General features: G+C 41.0%; 1 protein-coding gene across 5 annotated transcripts in view; it reads right to left on the bottom strand.

Annotated features, from left to right (window-relative positions):
* The window catches only part of sestd1 (SEC14 and spectrin domains 1), a 139,525-nt gene that overhangs the window by 54,150 nt on the left and 64,291 nt on the right, over nt 1-21,084 (bottom strand). For all 5 annotated transcript variants that reach the window (XM_072579112.1, XM_072579108.1, XM_072579110.1 and 2 more), the window contains 2 exons: nt 15,727-15,840; nt 6,179-6,276 (listed from right to left, as the gene is read on the bottom strand). In XM_072579112.1, the coding sequence (XP_072435213.1) occupies nt 6,179-6,276; nt 15,727-15,840 (212 nt within the window). The remainder of the gene's footprint in view (nt 1-6,178; nt 6,277-15,726; nt 15,841-21,084) is intronic.

Below are 21,084 nucleotides of genomic sequence, written 5' to 3'. Positions count from 1 at the left end.
AGGAACCTTGTCAAACATCTTACTGAAGTTCATATGGATCATGTCCACCACATTGCCCTCATCAATCTCTTTGCAACTTCTTCAAAAAATTCAATCAAGTTCGTGAGACATGATTTCCCACACACAAGGCCATGTTAACTATCCCTAATCAGTCCACGCCTTTTCAAATGTACGCAAATCCTGTCCCTCAGAATTCTCTCCAACAACTTGCCCACCACTGATGTCAGGCTCACCAATCTGTAATTCCTTGGCTTGTCTTTACCACCAAGTTAGCCAACCTCCAGTCTTCCACCACCTCACCTGTGACTATCGATGATACAAATATCTCAGCAATCCCTTCCCTACCTTCCCACAGAGTTCTAGGTTACACCTGATCAGGTCCTGGGGATTTATCCACTTTTATATGCTTCAAGACATCCATCACTATTTTAAAACTAATAGAATTATGGTTGTTGGCCTCAAAGTGCTCCCCACTGATACCTCAGTCAACTGCCCTGCCTTATTCCTCAAGGTTAGGTCAAGTTTTACAACTTCTCAAGTAGCTACATCCATATACCTGAATCAGAAAATGTTATCCTAAGTATATAGCTGAGACACACGATGATATTTGGTCCGTAATCAAAAGCTTGGTCAAAAGATTTCAGGAAGAAAAGTTCTAAGATGAAAAGTGAGACAGAGAGGTAGAGAAGCCTCTAGAGTATGGGGGTTGAAGCAATCGAAGGTATGGCTACCAGTGATACAACAATAATGATTAGATGCCGTCACTGTATTTTCCATGCAGAAGATAATTTTGTATGCATTCTTGTTCATTAAAAATTTTCCAAATAAATAATTAATAAAAATATACTGTATTACAGAAATCTGATTTTAATTAAAATGGTCTTTAAACTTCATGTAATAGAATACGCACCTAGCGGGCCCATGACAAGTACATTTTCTTGTCCCGATATTAGCTCCTGTTCAAAGCTCATCGGAGATGTGCACAAGTTGATTCAAGAGCTAATTTGTCCTGTGTCTGATAGATTATAGCCAATTCCCTAAATTTCAGCATCGAGTAGTAATACTGACTGACACAGGGGCGATCCTCATTGTTCAATGGATTCTCTAGCTTCACCAAAACTTTTCAACAGCAGATTTTGTGAAAGGTGGCCATCTCAGTAAATATAACCTTGCCTGATTTAAGAAGCTCTATAGCCTTAAAAACAGACTCCTTTGACAAGACAGCTACACTAGGCAATACTTCCAAATACCAAAGATCACCCCCAACTGTAGCTATGTAAAACAAATGTTTAACTACTGCAGGATCTATTCTAAAAATTTTAATTTTTTCATTTAGTACAGCCATGTATGTCATGAAAATGGAGTGTTATGGGTTGAAGGAAAGTCATATAAACCTATTACAGAGATAAGGAGGGGGAAGGCCATGAAAGGACTTGAGAAGAAGAAAAGCATTTTAAAATCAAGACACTATTTGACCAATAACTTCAGGTCAGCAAGCACGAGAGTCAACCAATACTTGTTGCAAGTTAAAAACAAAATTTTGGATCGCCTCAAGTTTGTGAAGGATAGAATGTGGGAGACCAACCAGAAAGGTGCTGGAAAAGGTGAGGAAGGAACTGATGAGGGTTCCTGAAATTGTAGGCATTTTCAAAGGATGAGAGTCGGACCTGGCATTGCATTAAGCAGCCCAGTCAAATTCGGCAATGGAAGTCTAAACCAGTTGTGGCACTATATACTTTCAACTTAGTTTCACTTGGGCTTCATTGGATGATGATGAAGGCCATACAATGATAAAGGGCCAAGGAGAGAAAGGGTAAAGTGACTTTAAACTATGTGATTAGAAATTAGGTAGAGATCACAGATAAGTAGCTGCAGAAATGTGGCAAAAGAGGTGGGGGGGTTCAAAGGCTAGTTATTGGTATATGCAAATGCAATTGTAAGTGAACTGGAGGATAAATCTTTCCAGAGGCAGATGCAGAAAGAAGTGATATGTATGATAAGCGACACAAAGTAGTTGTCAGAGTTCGCCTTATCTGGGAATGAAATTGCAGGAATATCACAACCCCATAAATAGCAAGGTTAAGAGGATGGCTGAGAGTTTGAAGAGAGAAATTTAGGATAAATAAGAGGGCAGAGGAGAGAATGTAATGACTTGAGATGAAGAATAAAATCACTGAGGATGACAAGTGATTTGGAGCAGAAGCTAAAGGAGGAAAGTAATGAATAAATCTCTGTTGGAATTTTTTTGTACTTGTGAGGCAGTTGCAGGAAACAATGATTCTGAACAGAGATGAGCAGATTAGAATATGATGAGATGCTCAAAGGAGGAAAAGGTTTCAGAGAAATAGGGGGTCAAGTCAAATTGTGAGCTTATGACATGTGCCACACTGCCATTGTTCTGGATGGGGTGAATGATGGAAGATATAACTAGGCAGGGAGGCTAAATCAAGAGAGTAGGTATCATCATCTCTGCAAGGTTTCTGTTAAGACCATGATCTGACAGAACAATCCACAATAAAGTTCATGGATGGCAAAGGTTTTATTCAAAAGTGAATATACATTCTGAAAGGCAGATGTGTAGAGAGGTGGTGAGAGTTAATTTAATAGCAGAGTCCACAGAGTCAGCAGTCAGTGGCTAAGTTAAACAGGACAAAGATTGACAAGCTGATGAAATGGGAATGAAGTCAATGAGAAAATGGGATGGAGTAATTGCAGTTGCTACTGATAATGAGCCAGCACTGAGTACGTTGGTGCCTTCTTCGGTGAATGCACAGGAAGGTGCAAAAGGAAGCTATAGTTTTGTTTAACATGGAGTCAAGCCTGGGATAAAAGCAAAATAACTGTGGACGTGGGAAAACAGAAACACACACAGAGAATGCTGCAGAAACTCAGCAGGTCTGGCAGTATGTGTGAAAAGAGAAAGAAAGTTAACATTTTGAGTCAGTACGACTGTTCTGAAGAACATAAAATCATAGAGATGTACAGCACGGAAACAGACCCTTCGGTCCAACCTGTCCATGCCGACCAGATATCCCAACCCAATCTAGTCCCACCTGCCAGCACCCGACCCATATCCCTCCAAACCCTATTCATATACCCATCCAAATGCCTCTTAACTGTTGCAATTGTACAGCCTCCAGCAACTCATTCCATACATGTACCACCCTCTGTGTGAAAAAGTTGCCCCTTCGATCTCTTTTATATCTTTCCCCTCTCAACCTATACCTATGCCCTCTAGTTCTGGACTCCCCGATCCCAGGGAAAATACTTTGTCTATTTATCCTATCCATGCCCCTCATCATTTTGTAAACCTCTATAAGGTCACCCCTCAGCCTCAGACGCTCCAGGGAAAATAGCCCAGCCTGTGCAGCCTCTCCCTATGGCTCAGATCTTCCAACCCTGGCAACATTCTTGTAATCTTTTCTGAACCCTTTCAAGTTTCACATCGTTCCGACAGGAAGGAGATCAGAACTGCAAGCAATATTCCAACAGTGGCCTAACCAATATCCTGTACAGCCGCAACATGTTCTCCCGACTCCTGTACTCAATACTCTGACCAATAAAGGAAAGCATACCAAACGCCGCCTTCACTATCCTATCTACCTTTCAAGGAGCTATGAACCTGCACTCCAAGGTCTCTTTGTTCAGCAACACTCCCAAGGACCTTACCATTAAGTGTATAAGTCCTGCTAAGATTTGCTTTCCCAAAATGCAGCATCTCACAATTATCTGAAATAAACTCCTTCTGCCACTTCTCAGCCCATTGGCCCATCTGGTCCAGATCCTGTTGTAATCTGAGGTAACCCTCTTCGCTGTCCACTACACCTCCAATTTTGGTGTCACCTGCAAAATTACTAACTGTACCTCTTATGCTCGCATCCAAATCATTTATGTAAATGACAAAAAGTAGAGGACCCAGCACCGATCCTTGTGGCACTCCACTGGTCACAGGCCTCCAGTCTGAAAAACGACCCTCCACCACCACTTCTGTCTTCTACCTTTGAGTCAGTTCTGTATTCAAATGGCTAGTTCTCCCTTTATTCCATGAGATCTAACCTTGCTAATCAGTCTCCCATGGGGAACCTTGTCGAACGCCTTACTGAAGTCCATATAGATCACATCTACTGCTCTGCCCTCATCAATCTTCTTTGTTACTTCATCAAAAAACTCAATCAAGTTTGTGAGACATGATTTCCCACGCACAAAGCCAGGTTGACTGTTCCTAATCAGTCCTTGCCTTTCCAAATACATGTACATCCTGTCCCTCAGGATTCCCTCCACAACTTGTCCACCACCGACGTCAGGCTCACTGGTCTATAGTTCCCTGGCTTGACTTTACCGCCCTTCTTAAGCAGTGGCGCCACGTTTGCCAACCTCCAGTTTTCCGGCACCTCACCTGCGACTATCGATGATACAAATATCTCAGCAAGAGGCCCAGCAATCACTTCTCTAGCTTCCCACAGAGTTCTCGGGTACACCTGATCAGGTCCTGGGGATTTATCCACTTTTAACCGTTTCAAGACATCCAGCACTTCCTCCTCTGTAATATGGACATTTTGCAAGGTGTCACCATCTATTTCCCTACAGTCTATATCTTCCATATCCTTTTCCACAGTATACTGATGCAAAATATTCATTTAGTATCTCCCCCATTTTCTGTGGCTCCACACAAAGGCCGCCTTGCTGATCTTTGAGGGGCCCTATTCTCTCCCTAGTTACCCTTTTGACCTTAATATATTTGTAAAAGCCCTTTGGATTCTCCTTAATTCTATATGCCAACGCTATCTCATGTCCCCTTTTTGTCCTCCTGATTTCCCTATTAAGTATATTCCTACTTGCTTTATACTCTAAGGATTCACTCGATCTATCCTGTCTATACCTGACATATGCTTCCTTCTTTTTCTTTACCAAACCCTCAATTTCTTTAGTCATCCAGCATTCCCTATACCTACCAACCAGCCTTCTCTTTCACCCGAACAGGAATATATTTTCTCTGGAATCTTGTTATCTCATTTCTGAAGGCTTCCTATTTTCCAACCGTCCCTTTACCTGCGAACATCTGCTCCCAATCAGCTTTTGAAAGTTCTTGCCTGATACTGTCAAAATTGGCCTTTCTCCAAATTAGAACTTCAACTTTTAGATCTGGTCTATCCTTTTCCATTACGATTTTAAAACGAATAGAATTATGGTCACTGGCCTCAAAGTGCTCCCCCACTGACACCTCAGTCCCCTGCCCTGCCTTATTTCCCAAGAGTAGGTCAAATTTTGCACCTTCTCTAGTAGGAACATCCACATACTGAATCAGAAAATTGTCTTGTACACACTTAAGAAACTCCTCTCCATCTAAACTTTTGACACTACAGCAGTCCCAATCGATGTTTGGAAAATTAAAATCCCCAACCATAACTACCCTAATATTCTTACAGATAGCTGAGATCTCCTTATAAGTTTGTTTCTCAATTTCCCTCTGACTATTAGGGGGTCTATAATATAATCCCAATAAGGTGATCAGCCCTTTCTTATTTCTCAGTTTCACCCAAATAACTTCCTTGGATGTATTTCTGGGAATATCCTCTCTCAGCACAGCTGTAATGCTATCCCTTATCAAGGCGCCACTCCCCCTCCTCTCTTGCCTCCCTTTCTATCCTTCCTGTAGCATTTATATCCTGGAACATTAAGCGGCCAGTCCTGCCCATCCCTGAGCCATGTTTCTGTAATTGCTATGATATCCCAGTCCCCTGTTCCTAACCATGCCCTGAGTTCATCTGCCTTCCCTGTTAGGCCCCTTGCATTGAAATAAATGCAGTTTAATTTATTAGTCCTACCTTGTCCCTGCCTGCCCTGACTGTTTGATTCACTTCTGTTCTCAACTGTGCCAGTTTCAGATTGATCTCTTTCCTCACTATCTCCCTGGGTCCCACCACCCCCACCTTACTAGTTTAAATCCTCCCAAACAGTTCTAGCAAATTTCCCTGCCGGTATATTAGTCCCCTTCCAGTTTAGGTGCAATCTGTCCTTCTTGTATAGGTCACTTCTACCCCAAGAGATTCCAATGATCCAAAAATGTGAATCCTTCTCCCATATATCAACTCCTCAGCCATACACTCAGCTGCTCTATCCTTGTCAAAGTTCTTGTCAAATGAAACCACAAATTATCATATGCACATTTTATTCCTACCTTTCTTTCTCCTGCTGATTACCCCGCTCAGATCCATTATTAATTAGAGCCAGTTCATCAAGCAAGGACGTTGATTCCTTTGTGAATTTTTCAAAGACCTGTATTAAACATGAAAACAATTTTATCCTCAAATATTCAGCTTTAAAATATTTCACTTAAACAGATATTCAAGCTAAAATGAGCTTGCACAAAATGGATGCAGAGTATCATTTGGATTTATGAATGAAAATCAGGTTAACAAGATGCTACTTACATTCATTCAAAGAATTGAAGCAAAAATCTGAATAATTCTTCTGAGTCACCAAAATCAGACTAAAACTAAACATTCCTTGATCATTGCAGTGGAAAGAAAAAAAGATGCAGCTGTGGTGGTCAATGTACATACTGACAACATCACTAAGACTGAAAAACAGGTTCTGCACAGGGAGTGAGAAGAGCTAGGCACTACATTAAAAAAAAGACTGCAATCTCTGAATTATTAACTGAGTCACATGAAATAAATAAAATTACAAATAAAAATGGCTCAAAGACCGGACTGGGAGAAGTAGGTTAAAAACCGAAAGAACTACAGATGCTGGAAATCAGAAACAAAACAGTAATTGCTGAAAAAACTCAGTAGCTCTGGCAGCATCTGTGGAGAAAAATCAAGAGTTAATGTTTTGGGTCCAGTGACCCTTCTTCAGAACTGGGGAAATAGGTTCCTCTTCATGAGGCACATGCAGCAATACCAGAGAAAGTGAAAGCTGTACCGTTGGGACGGTGAACCTGAACTGAGCTGGGGCCAGTGTTCTTGAGTACTATTAACTAGAGAAGTAGAGAGGGCTTTAAACTCAATAGAGGAGGGAGGGATTGTGTGGAGGAAAATTGAATAAACTAAAGGGAAATGACAAAGCAATTAATTAATTTAGCATATGAGGTCATGATTATCAGAGAATGGGAGGAAGGGACAGTGATTGCAAGCTTAATAGTCAGCCATGAGATAGGGTGAAAATTTATAAAACCTCATTTTAAAAAAACTGATTTCAGGGCTCTGTATTTGAATGCCTGCACAATTCACAACAAATCAGATGAATTGTTTGCTCAAATAAAAATTGACAACCAAGACTGGATAGCTGTGGCAGAGACACAATGGAAATTTAAGTTAATAAATAACACTTATTGGGTTATTATACCTTTAAATTTGAAACATTCATGTTACAGCTGATCAGTAGTTCATCAACATTTTGCAAACATTTACAACATGTAGCACAAGATGCAAAAGGCACAAACATACTTTTTTTCTTGGCAGATGCCAGACTTCAAGCTATGAGGCAATCTCTGCAATGTATACATCGAACTATAAGCATGTTGAGTCAGCAGTCTGCAATAAGACAAGGTCCCTTGGTAATTCTTCCATAACAGCAATTTCTGATTGCATTGGGAAGTTACATGAATGAGAAAGGCTGGAACTACATACATTTTCAGAATTCCCCAAAGGAATGACAATGAATGCAACCAATTCATTGAGCTATTAAATTTATCAAGGGAGAATTTCAAGAGAAAAATAAAACAGTCTAGGCAGAAAAAAGTGAAGCAATCCAAAACACATCTTGAAAGGTAAGAAAAGATTCACATTGCTCTTTAAACCAAAGTTGAATTTGATAAAAGGTCTTACTCTGGACATATGATGCATTGTGTAACAGTCTTTCAAAGGAAATAAATTCAGGATGAATAGTGGGCAGATCATTGATCTTTAATGCTGTTGGGATTTGTTTATATTATAAGAAGACATAAGCACGAGTTTGGAAACTGGAAGAACTGATATCATTGAAGTGACAAAAGACTAAGGTGCCTCGTTCTGAAAATCCATCGACCCCAGAATTTATTTTTATTCCTTCATGGGATGTGGGAATTGCAGGCATGGCCATCAATTATTTATCTCCAATTGCACTGGAAGATGTTGGTGACCTTCTTGATCTATTGCAGTCCTTGGGATGTAGGGGCAACAACAGCACTGTTTGAGAAAGGGAATTGCAGAAATTTCACTCTGCAACAGTGAAAGAATGGCTGTATAGTTGCAAGTCAGTATTGTTTGCCCACTTGTAGGTGGCGGTGCTCCTATGCATCTGCTGCCTTTGTTCTTCTAGGTGGTAAAGGTCACAGGTTTGGAAGTTGTGGTCCAAGAAGGCTTGATGAGCCAATGCAGTGCCTCTTGTAGATGGTATATGCTGATACCAATGTGTGCTTGGTGAAGGGTGCAAATGTTGAAGGTGGTGGAGAGGGTACCAGTCAAGTGAGCTGCTTTACCTGGTATGGTGTTGACCTTATTCTGTTGTTGTTGGAGATGCACGTACTCAACCAAGTGGGAGGCATTCGATCACATGCCTGACTTGTGCCTTGTAAATGATGGACAGGAAATGGGGAGACAGGAGCTGAGGTGCTTGCTGCAGAATTCCCAGCCTTTGACCTGCTTTTGAGCTACAGTATTTGTATGACTGGATCAGTTCAGTTTCTGGTCAATGTTAATGTCCAGGATGTTGATAGTGTAGGATTTGGTGATGATAAATGCATCGGAGGGGTATGGTTAAAATATCTCATTGGAGGTGATCATTGTTTGCTACTTGCGTGGCGCAAATGTTGCTTCCCACTTTCATCCCAAGCCTGGATGTTGTCCAGGTCTTATTTAATATGGATATGGACTGCTTTGGTTTCTGAAATGTCATGAATGATTCTGAATATTGTGCAATCATCAGTGAACATATCCACTTCTGACCTTATGTTGGAGGGAATGTCACTGATGAAGAACCTAAGAATGCTTGGATCTAGAACGCTACCCTGAAGAACTACTGAAGTGATGTCCTTGGGTTGAGATGACTAACCTTACCAACAACAACCATCTTCCATCATGCTAGATGTGACTCCAACCAGTTTTGATCTTCCCCAACCCCTCACCGATTCCCAGTGAATCTAGATTTCTGAGGGCTCTTGATGCCACATTTGGTCAAATATTACCTTGATGTCAATGGCAATGACACTCTATTCAGCTTCCAAAACTAGAGTCAGAACAGATCATGAGAAATCTCTCTGCTGGTTGGAGTGTTACTTGCACAAAGGAAGATGGTTATGGCTGTTTGAGGTCAATCGTCTCATTTCCAGAATTACTCTGAACGCTTTCCAGAGATTAGTGTCTGAGGTGCAATGATCTTCTGCTGCTTCATCATTGCCCTTCCTTTATAAAATAAGATACTTGCTGATGACTGCACAATTCAGCACCTTTTGCGATGACTCAGATTCTGAAGCAGTTCATGTCTAAATGCAGCGACACCTGAACAAAATCCAGTTTTGGGCTGACAAGTGGCAACTAATAATCACACAAAACTCAGGCAATGACCGATCCCAAGAAGAAATATGACCTAACAATCATACCTCAGTATTCAATGGCATTGCTATTAATGAATCCTCTATCATTAGCATGGGGTTGCCATCAATACTCCCTTCAAGCTGTGTGGCCACGTGGCATTGTTCCTGCTTCCAGGAACTACTGATGCATGTGGACTTGCATGTCAGCACAGCAGCAAGTACAGTTACAGAGAACATAGGTTATTATTGAACCAGAAACTAAGCTGGACCAGCCATATACAAGTGTATACAAGATGCCAGGAATTCTGCAGTGAGAACTCAATTTCTACCTTCCTAATGATGGTCTGCCAGCTACAAGGCACAAGTCAGATATTAATGGAACATTCTCCATTTGCTCTTATAAATAAAGTTCCAGCACCATTCAAGTAGGTTGACAACATTCATAACTAAGTGGCACTACACTCACAAATATCCAAACTCTCCAACACCAACACTCATTAACAGCATTGCGTATCATGTACAAATGCACTGCAGAATTGCACCTAGGCTACACGGACAGCAACTTCTGAACCCACAACCACTACCATCTAGAAAAGATAAAGGCAGCAGATCGATGGGAGCACAACCAACTGCAAGTTTCCCCTCAAGCACCCCACTGTCCTGACTCTAAACTTTATAGCTATTCTTCAGTGTCACTGGGTCAAAAATTCTATAACTGCCTCCTTAACAGCATTGTTGGAGTGCCTCCAGCAAATGAATGGCATTGGTTCGAGAAGACCGGTAACCCCCCCCAATCTTCTCAAGAGCAACTGGAAATGGTCAATAAATGCTGGACTAGTTATCAATGCCCACATCACATTGAGGAATTTAATAAACTTTTACTTTATTAAGAATTAATTGAAAGATTTTCAATATTGAATAATTTCTTTTCCCTAAATTTTCCAGTTCCAGAAAAGAGCTATATCAGCGATGCACATAAATATTTATTCAATGTCAACATGGCTCCTGACATTTAACTACAGTTCGCGTGGAAGCAGGAAGATAAAGAACATAGAACATTACAGTGAATATAGTCCCTTCGGCCCACAATATTGCGCCGACCTGTGAAACCAATCTGAAGCTCATCTAACCTACATTATTCCATTTTCATCCATATGTCTATTGAATGACCATTTAAATGACGTTAATGTTGGTGAGTCCACAGCTGCTGCAGACAATGCATTCCATGCCCCTAATTCTCTCTATGTAAAGCAACTACCTTTGACATCTGTCCTATATCTATCACCCCTCAATTTAAAGCTATGTCCCCTTGTGCAAGCCATCACCTTCCGAGAAAAAAGGCTCTCACTGTCCACCCTATCACCCTCTAATTATCTTATATCTCAGTTAAGTCACCTCTCAACCTTCTTCTAATGAAAACAGCCTCAAGTCCTTCAGCCTTTCCTCGCAAGACTTTCCCTCCATATCAAGCAATATCCTAGTAAATCTCCTCTGAACCCTTTCCAAAGCTTCTATATTCTTCCTATAATGTGGTGACCAGAACTGTACACAATACCCCAAGTGCGGTAGCACCAGAGTTTTGTATAGCTGCAGCATGACCTCGTGACTCCGAAACTCAATTCCTCCACCAATAAAAGCTAACACACTATATGCCTTCTTAATAACCCGATCAACTAGGGTGTCAACTTTTAGGGATCTATGTACATGGACACAGAGATCTCTCTGTACATCTACACTACCAAGAATTTTACCATAAGCCGAGTACTCCACATTCCTGTTACTCCTTCCAAAGTGAATCATCTCACACTTTTCCTCATTAAACTCCATTTGCCACCTCTCAGCCCAGCTCTGCATCTTATCTATGTTCCCCTGTAACCTACAACAGCCTTCTGCACTATGCACAAGTCTACTGACCTTAGTGTCACACTTCTACACCTTCGTCAAGGTCACTTATAAAAATGACAAACAGCAGTGGACCTAAAACAGATCCTTGTGATATAACACAAGTAACTGAACTCCAGAATTAACATTTCCAATCAACCAACACCCTCTGTCTTCTTTCAGCTAGCCAAGGGTTACCTCAGATTACAACAGGATCTGGACCAGCTGGGCCAATGGGCTGAGAAGTAGCAGATGGAGTTTAATTCAGATAAATGCAAGGTGCTGCACTTTGGGAAAGCAAATCTTAGCAAGACTTATACACTTAATGGTAAGGTCCTAGGGAGTGTTGCTGAACAAAGAGACTTTGGAGTGCAGGTTCATAGCTCCTTGAAAGTGGAGTCACAGGTAGATAGGATAGTGAAGAAGGGGTTTGGTATGCTTTCCTTTATTGGTCAGAGTATTGAGTACAGGAGTTGGGAGGTCATTTTGCGGCTGTACAGGACATTGGTTAGGCCACTGTTAGAATATTGTGTGCAGTTCTGGTCTCTTTCCTATCGGAAAGATGTTGTGAAACTTGAAAGGGTTCAGAAAAGATTCACAAGGATGTTGCTAGGGTTGGAGCATTTGAGCTATAGGGAGAGGCTGAACAGGCTCGGGCTGTTTTCCCTGGCATGTCGGAGGCTGAAGGGTGACCTTATAGAGGATTACAAAGTTCCGAGGGGCATGGATAGGATAAATAGGCAAAATCTTTTCCTGGGGGTCGGGGAATCCAGAACTAGAGGGCATAGGTTTAGGGTGAGAGGGGAAAGATATAAAAGAAACCTAAGGGGCAACCTTTGCACGCAGAGGGTGGTACATGCTGGAATGAGCTACCAAAGGATGTGGTGGAGGCTGGTACAATTGCAACATTTAAGAGACATCTGGATGGGTATGAGTAGGAAGGGTTTGGAGGGATATGAGCCGGGTGCTGGCAGGAGGGACTAGATTGGATTGGGATATCTGGTCGGCATGGACAGGTTGGACCGAAGGGTCTGTTTCCATGCTGTACATCTCTATGACTCTATAATCCCATGCCTCCATATTTTGCGCAATAGCCTATCGTGGGGAACCTTATCAAATGCCTTAATGAAATCCATATACACACAACAATTGCTTTACCCTCATCCATCTGTTTAGTCACCTTTTCAAAGATCTCAATAAGGTTTGTGAGGCACGACCTATCCTTCACAAAACCACGTTGACTATCCCTAATCAACTTATTCCTTTCTAGATGATTATAAATCCTATGTTTTATAACCTTTTCCAACACTTTACCAACAACTGAAGTAAGGCTCACAGGTCTACAATTACCACGGTTGTCTCTACTTCCCTTCCTGAACAAGGGAACAATGTTTGCTATCCTCCAGTCTTCTGGCACTATTCCTGAAGACAATGACGACATAAAGATCAAAGCCAAAGGTTCTGCATTCTCCTCCCTGGCTTCCCAGATAAATCCCATCCGGTCCAGGGCACTTATCTATTTTCACAATTGCAGAACTGCTAACGCCTCCTCCTTGTGAACCTCAATCCCATCTAGTCTAGTAGCCTGTGTCTCAGCATTCTCCTCGACAACATTGTCTTTTTCTAGTGTGAATTCTAACAAAAAATATTCATTAAGTGCTTCGTCTATCTCCTCTGAATCCATGCACAACTACCCACTACTATCCTTGATTGGCCCTATTCTTACTCTAGTCATTCTTTTATTCCTAAAATGCCTATAGAAAACCTTAGGGTTTTCCTTGATCCTGTCCACCAATAACTTCTCATGTCGCCTCCTGGCTCTTCTTAGCTCTCGCTTTAGGTCTTTCCTGGCTAACTTGTAACTCTCAAGTGCTCTAACTGAGCCTTCATGTCTCAGCCTAACATTAAGCATTCTTCTTCCTCTTGACAAGTGATTCAACTTCTCTAGTGAACCAGGACTCCCTTGCTCGACAACTTCCTCCCTGCCTGACAGGTACATACTTATCAAGGACACGCAGTAGCTATTCCTTGAATAAGCTCCACATTTCAATTATGCCCATCCCCTGCAGTTTCCATCCCAATCCTATGCATCCTAAATCGTGCCTAATTGCATCATAATTGCCTTTCCCCCAGCTATAACTTGTGCCCTGTGGTATATACCTATCCTGAATGCTGGCTGGGGGTACAAGTGGCATAAATGGGCATTGTTGGTATAGGTATTACAAAGGGGTGAGAAACAGGGTACAGGTTAGCATGTCATCATAAAGTCGAGGGCCATAGACACAGGGGTACATAGCTGCACAGTTGTCATAAGGGATGGGCAGAGTGCAATAAGGTGGTATGAAGAGTTTAAGAAGCCAGGGGCAATGGGTGAGCAGCATAGGGATAAAAGATTACATGCGTGGGGGAATGGGGTGTGTGCTTGTGGGTATGTGTGGCCAGGGAGCACAAGGAATGAAAGTGTATTTTTGCTTTTTTTCCTCATTAAATGACAGTACAGTGTGTTGTCAGCCCGAAAGGAATACTCAAACCTTTTATCTAAGCGTTCTTCCCTTGTGTGAGAGGCAAAAAGCAGGAAATCAACTCAGACTTAAACAAACCTTTCATTCAATATAAAATATTTACTTCTTACATCATCTAACTTAACTGCAACATGAACTGACTTCATTTAACTTCACTTTACCTTACACTTTAACTTAACCCACATTTAACCCTAACTCCTACTTTAACTCTAAGTTCGGCTTGATTCAAATATAACCCTAATTCAAGGGAAGTGCCCAATTTTGCTCTCAGCGTCCACCATGTCTCATGGTTCTTTGTCATCTCTGAAGATAATTTCAGGTTGCATATTTCTCAACTTTTGGCGTCAAAGACTACTCCCGATAAATCCTTTGCGAACTTTTCCACAAAATGCAATCCTTCTAGAAACGTGTCTGGCACTTTAGCCAATGAATTGACCAAACCCTGATCACATTGTTTGATCCCAGCCAATGGAGCTTTACTGGTTTAAAAAGCTCCCAAATGTTAAACAGACACATTCTATGCTCCGTATAAGGTTGTATGGTGCCAGTTTGTCGAGCAGACCACATGACACCTGCCTTATTTGGTCAACACAGAAAACTGCAATTTACAGATAGGTCACAATGTATACTGCCTACAGTTTTAACCGAGGTCAGAGTTTAAACTAGCTTGACCACCATTCTCAGTCTGCTTGATTGTGGCTCTTTCTGCTGCTAGCCACCTGAGCACAAGTGCCAGTTTATGGAGATTTGCCTTGAATCCAAACAACAACTTGCTTCAGGGTCACCTGGCCCAACTCCCAGGGAACCTCAGCATCTGGGGTTGAAAATATGACCTTACAAGTCAGATTTTCCCAAGTCAGGTTTGTGGAACCAGGAAACATTTTGTCTTAGGAGCAAGATCAGATTCTTAAACTCTAAATTAAACCTCTTATCTGAAATTTCCTTCTACACTCATTTGACTTGAAGTTTGGAGATGTAAGTCAGATAATTATCACACATTGGAAGATTAAAAACTTGATCCAAATACTGTTCAAAGACTTACATAAGGGTTTATATTACTGCCCCAACTGTCCTAATATTGTATACTTGCAGTTCAATACAAGTGTCACTCGTGTCTTAAGCATAGATAGTTTGGGTCAGAACTCTCATAGTTCTAAAGTTCTTGAAGATCATAAACACCCATACAAGAATCTCCTCTCCAGTGTTATTACCTTAGCTTAACAGTTCTCAAAAAGAAACTATTGCTGGTCTCTTATACAATTGATTATATAATCAATTAATAGAATCAAGTTACCTTTCACAAGAAATCATCTCTCAGAGAAACCTATTCCTTAAAGGAGTCATCACCACAACAAAAGCATATGGACCATCACACCTTTTATACATAAGCAGAAATTTGAATTAACCTGGGAATACATTCCTTCATCAGCACTTGTTCAAAATCATAGGACTCCCTCCCTAACAGCCTTCAACAGACAGGTGGCAGCAATTTAAAAACTGACTCGCCATTACGTTTTCAAGGGCTGATTTTAAAGTGGTAAATTGAATTGCCCACCATGTTTTGTGACAGTTCACAATTAAATTTGCTATTGTCAAAGAAGTCATCTGAAAAATGATGTTCAACCATGGTGATGGTTAAAGAAGCAGGCACATTGCAGATTTTGTTTCTCATTTTCGGAAAATTTCTGGAGATACATCACACTCTCTTAAGTAACTATTTCAAAAGAACAGTCATTATTTATCTTAACATACTTGTACTGTGTACATTTTGTAATTTTAGAATACCTGTAGCTTTACAATACTAACCAATCGTTTATTCAGCCAGTCTATGTGATCATACAAAAGTGAACCTCCAAATTCTTCTGTTAATTGACACGGTTCTATATAGCGGGTCAGCTTGTTGGCAGACACCAAAATTACCTGTTGAGAATAGAAATAAAATTAGCTAAGGAAACATTTGGAGCCCTCCCACTCTATAAAAGCCTAAATAGATTCCTATACTGTATAGCGGATAGTGGGTAATCCATTCAAAACTCTAATTGAAGTCTTTGTGCATAACCTGTTTTTCATTGAGTCATTCGTAAAATATTCTTTAATCTATAGATTCCCATGAGTACACTGTCCTCAAATCCATATAACTGAATGATACCAAACTTCAAAAAATTGAATCTCGGTTTTAAGATAAACTGATTGAAGTTAACTTGATCCAAATTTATGCTATAGAATTTGCTATACACCCTCCACTGTTAGTCTCAGCAATTTTCAACTTCAAGTTTTTGTTAAGATACAAGAGTCTCAAAATAAAAACTCCCAACTCCAGGTCATAAAAATAAATCTAATTTAAATGCAACCTTAGAAGCATTCTGGAAATAAAAAGAAGCACCAAGCAAATTTGCTCCAGCCTCCTTCGCTCCCTCCCATTTATCTCTCAGCCCACTTGGGACTCCTCCCCCCACCCCACACATTCCTGATGAAGGGCTTATGCCTGAAACGTTGACTCTCCTGTTCCTCAGATGCTGCCTGACCTGCTGTGCTTTTCCAGCACCATACTTTTTGACTGAAATAATATCCTGTGTTGATCCAATCAGAAGGTAAGCCTCTCAATCTTCAGCAATAAAATTGAAAAATGCACAACTACATTAGTGCAACCATACACCTAAAAAGAGAGAGATTAAAGTACTGAAGTCTTTTATATAAAAGTGTTAAGACCGTCTGTCTTGATGATTATTATGCTGGTCAACATTTCAGCTGTGAGTTCACATCGACCTGACAACTGAGAAGCACTGCAAAATCATGTGCAACCTTCCAAGACTGATTTGTTATTCTTAACAATGAATTCCAACATTATCAGCAGAAGCATAAAACTGTAATAAAAATACTTTGAAAAATATACTGTATCTATAATCAAGAATGTTCATTATTAAGCAGAAATCTAGATGGGTCTTAAATGAAATTATAAAGTCACAAAATTGAAGGAATATACCAACAAAAAAATTCAGAATCGCATTGTTTAAACTTTTCGAAAACTTAGAAACTGCCACCCAAATCAGGCTTTACATGCAAAAATGTCAAATGCCCACTTCTGATAAAAGTGAAAAGCAAATGGGGGGAGGCAGTGCTTCAATAATAGATTATTTTGCTAATTAACAGACCCATGATGTAGTGCGCTGATATAATGCGTGTTACAAATCCATTTGGTTCCATCAGAATTTGTGTCAGCTTTAGTTAACTGAACAAGGCTGTAGAGTGTGAAGCACATACAATGGCAACAATGGATGAAACTTTCACAGATTGACATGATCACAAAACAAGTAGTACCAGGACATCATTGGCTAAGTTCCTCAGGATAGTGTTCTCAACCCAACCATCTCCAGCTACTCCAACAATGACCTTCCCTCCACCATGAGGTCAGAAGTGGGAATATTCACTCATGATTGCACAGTGATCAGCACTATTCACAGGCTCCTTTGATACTGAAGCAGTCCATATCCAAATGCAGCAAGATCTGGACAACATTCGGGCTCGGGCTAAGATGTGGCCAGAAACATGCATGCCACACAAACGCCAGGCAATGATTTTCTCCAATGAGAGACACAATCTAACCACTGCCCATTGACATTCAAGGAGATTACCATCATCGAAACCCCCACCAAAATCCTGGGGATTACAACTGACCAGAAACTGAACTCATCTAGCTGCACAAATACAGTTGTTACAAGAACAGGTCAAAGGCTAGGATTGTTCCAGCAAGTAACTCATACCCTGAATTTGAAAAATCCTGTCCACCATCCGCGTGATACTTCAAGGGTGTGAAGGAATACTCACCACTTGCCAGGATGGGTGCAGTTCCAAAAACTCTCAGGAAGCTTGACAACATCCAGGACAAAGCAACATATTTGATAGGCACCACATCCACAAACATCCACTCCCTTCATCTCCAGTGCTCAGTTACAACAATGTTTACCGACTACAAGATGCATTGTAGTAATTCACCAAAGATTCTCAGACAGCACCTCTGAACACACGACCACCTCAATTTAAAAGGGCAATGACAGCAGAAGGTCCTCTCCAAGCCACTCATCATCCTAAATTGGAAATATATCACTGTTCTATCAGTGCTGTTTATTTCAAATCCTGGAAATCCTTGCCTCATGGCATTATGGCTCTACCTGCAGCACATGGATTGCAGCAGTTCAAGAAGGCAGCTCCCCACCACCACCTTCTCCAGGGCAACTAGGGACAGGCAATAAAATTTACTACCCACATCCTATGAGTGATGAAAAGGAAGAGTCTTCCTTTTTTTTAAACAGCCATTTAGATGTTGCTTCTATACCCACCTACCCGTTGGAATCATGTCTGCACAGAGGACACTATCAATGAATGCATCATTTTTCATATGGACAATATCTTGATCCATGGTTCAACAGAAACATAGCCAGAGAGCAAGAGAAGTGCTCATAATCTTACAGGATGTAGGATTAACACTAAATGGCATGTGAACATGCTCAAAACCTACAATAAAGGTTTGTAGGGCACATTTTGCAAGTAATGGGCATCACAGTTGACCCTCAGAAAACAAAAGTTAAAGAAAATTTTCCACGTTCTAGGAATATTATAGAATTACAGAAACTCATGGGAATGGTGAACAAATGGCAAATTTTCTACTACTGGCTCAGATGAACAAACTTGTAAGGAAATTCCTTACGCAGGATCAAGCATGGCATTGGAATCATCTTTTGTGAAAATCATTTAAGAAAATAAAATGAATGTTAATTTCTTCTGAGATCTTAGCTCTCTATGGCCCAAATGTTCTGATGGTCAGCTTTTCAATACTCCAGCATAGATGGAGTATGGTACAGTTGTTTATGATGGTATCCTGCAGAATGTCCATCGTAACAATTGAATTGTGTAGGTGCCTATCTAGACCTTTGAATTTCAAAATATGCCACCTAACTGCTGTCAAAAGGGGGTATTATCTGTCTTTCCCCCAACAGTCATACGCTACGAAAGAACATCAAGATGGAAGGAAGGCTCTGCATATCTGAAGAAGCCTTGATTAGAATATCCTAAATAATGCAGACCTTCCTCCTTTTGTTCAAAAGAAGTGCTGGATGACAATCTGAGTGAGATCGCCATTTCTTGGAAAATCTAGCACTATTAAGCTAAGAGGTAAAGTGTTATGGCAGTGGATACACCAGCACAAAATTCTGGGGAGTACGAACACTGTTTCAGAATTATAAAAACAACATCAGAAAGCCAGTCTATAATGCACCATGCATCAACTAAACAAAGCATAGATAAAGAATCCCTATAGATGTTAAAGGAAGCAACAAACTACTATTGACGCATTACCAAGAATACCTAATGATCAGTCACAAAAGCAGACATGAATTTGGAGAAGCTGAAGCTTTTATATCTCAAACCATTGGCCACTTACCTGCAAAAGCAGAGAAGCTACAAAGAATCAGTCAAGTACAGATGTGAGATGAGAAAGGAGTGCAGGTCTGCACTCTGTCTTGATTGATGTTCTCAATAATCCCAATCAGACAGTATTTTGAGAATCATTGCTGAACCCCTCATCAATGGTGAGAGACTGGTTGTACCACAAGTCACTCGCCTTCGTATCTTCCAGAGGTTTCAAGGACATCTCGGTATCACTAAGTTTCAGATTATGGTACGGCACTCAATATGGTGGCCAAGTATATTGTGCCCATTTGGAAAAAATGCTCTCCAATTGTATCACCTATGCCATAACAAACAAGAGCAGAAGGAACCACTTCTAGTCTCGCTCTATCAGTCTAGGCCCTGAAAATGCCTTGGCATGGATTTGATTGATTGATTTGATTTATTGTCACATATACCTAAGTACAGTGAAAAGCTTTATTTACAAGGAGAACAGGCAGATCATAGTAAGCAAGGTCATACAGACCATAGAGTGAAAAAAAACTTGGACAGAGTAAGGCAAACAGGTTACACAATCCGCTAGACAAGATCATATTAACAAAACCAGCATTATTTGAAGTTAGAGAGTCCATTCATCAGTCTAATAACAGCAGGGAAGAAGCTGTGCCTGAACATGCAGGTACGTGTGTTCTGGCTTCTGTGTCTTCTGCCTGACGGACGAGACTGTAGGAGGTCATCACCAGGTGGGATGGGTCTTTGATGATGTTGGCAGCCTTTCCGGAGCAACGATGCGTATAAATGGAGTCCATGGATGGGAGGTTGGCTTCTATGATGGTCTGGGCTATGCACACAACCTTCTTACTTTCTTCCAGTCCTGGGGAGAGCAGTTGCCATACCAGGCCATTATGCAACCAAACAGTATGCTTTCTATGGTGAATTGGTAAATGTTGATAAGGGCCCCTGTGGACATGCCAAATTTCCTGAGCCACCTGAGGAAGAGGAGGCAATGTTGTGATTTCTTGACCATTCATCTACGTGGGAAGTCCAGGACAGGTTATCAGTTATCATCAATCCTAGGAATTTGACACTTTTAACCTTCTTAACCTCTACTCCATTCATGTAATTGGGAGCATGTCCACCTCCTTTCTTTCTGAAGTCAATGATCAGTTCTTTAGTTTTGCCAACATTGAAAGAGAGATTGTTATCATTGCACCACGTTACCAAGCTCTCTCTCTCCTTCCTGTATTCTGACTTATCGCTGTTTAATATCCATTCTACTACAGTGGTGTCATTAACAAACTTGTAGGTTGCATTTGTTTGGAAATTGACAACACTGTCATGGGTGTGTACAGGATGTACAACAGAGGGACTGAGAATGCATCCTTCAGGGCTCCAGCATTGAGTGTTATCGTGAAGGAGGTGTAGTTGACTGATTGTGGTCTTTGGGTCAGGAAACTGAGGATCCAGTTGTAGAGGGTGGAGCCAATACCAAGGTCTCGGAGTTTTGAGATCAGTCTGGAAGGGATAATGGTGTTGAAGATGGAGCTGTAGTCAGGAGCAGGAATTTGTCATAGGTGTCCTTGCTGTGTAGATTTTCCAGGAATGAGTGCAGGGTTAGGGAAATGGCATCCACTGTGAACCTGTTAAGTTGGTAGGCAAATTGCAGAGGATAGAGGCAGGATTGGATAGTAGAGTTGATGTGGACCTAGACCACAACAGCCTCACAAAGCACTTCATGATTAAGGAGGTCAAAGCCACTGG

This window comes from Chiloscyllium punctatum, chromosome 10 (assembly GCF_047496795.1).
Source record: "Chiloscyllium punctatum isolate Juve2018m chromosome 10, sChiPun1.3, whole genome shotgun sequence".
Lineage (NCBI taxonomy): Eukaryota > Metazoa > Chordata > Chondrichthyes > Orectolobiformes > Hemiscylliidae > Chiloscyllium > Chiloscyllium punctatum.
The sequence above is the reverse complement of the archived record's forward strand: the minus strand, read 5'-3'. Positions and strand labels throughout refer to the sequence as shown.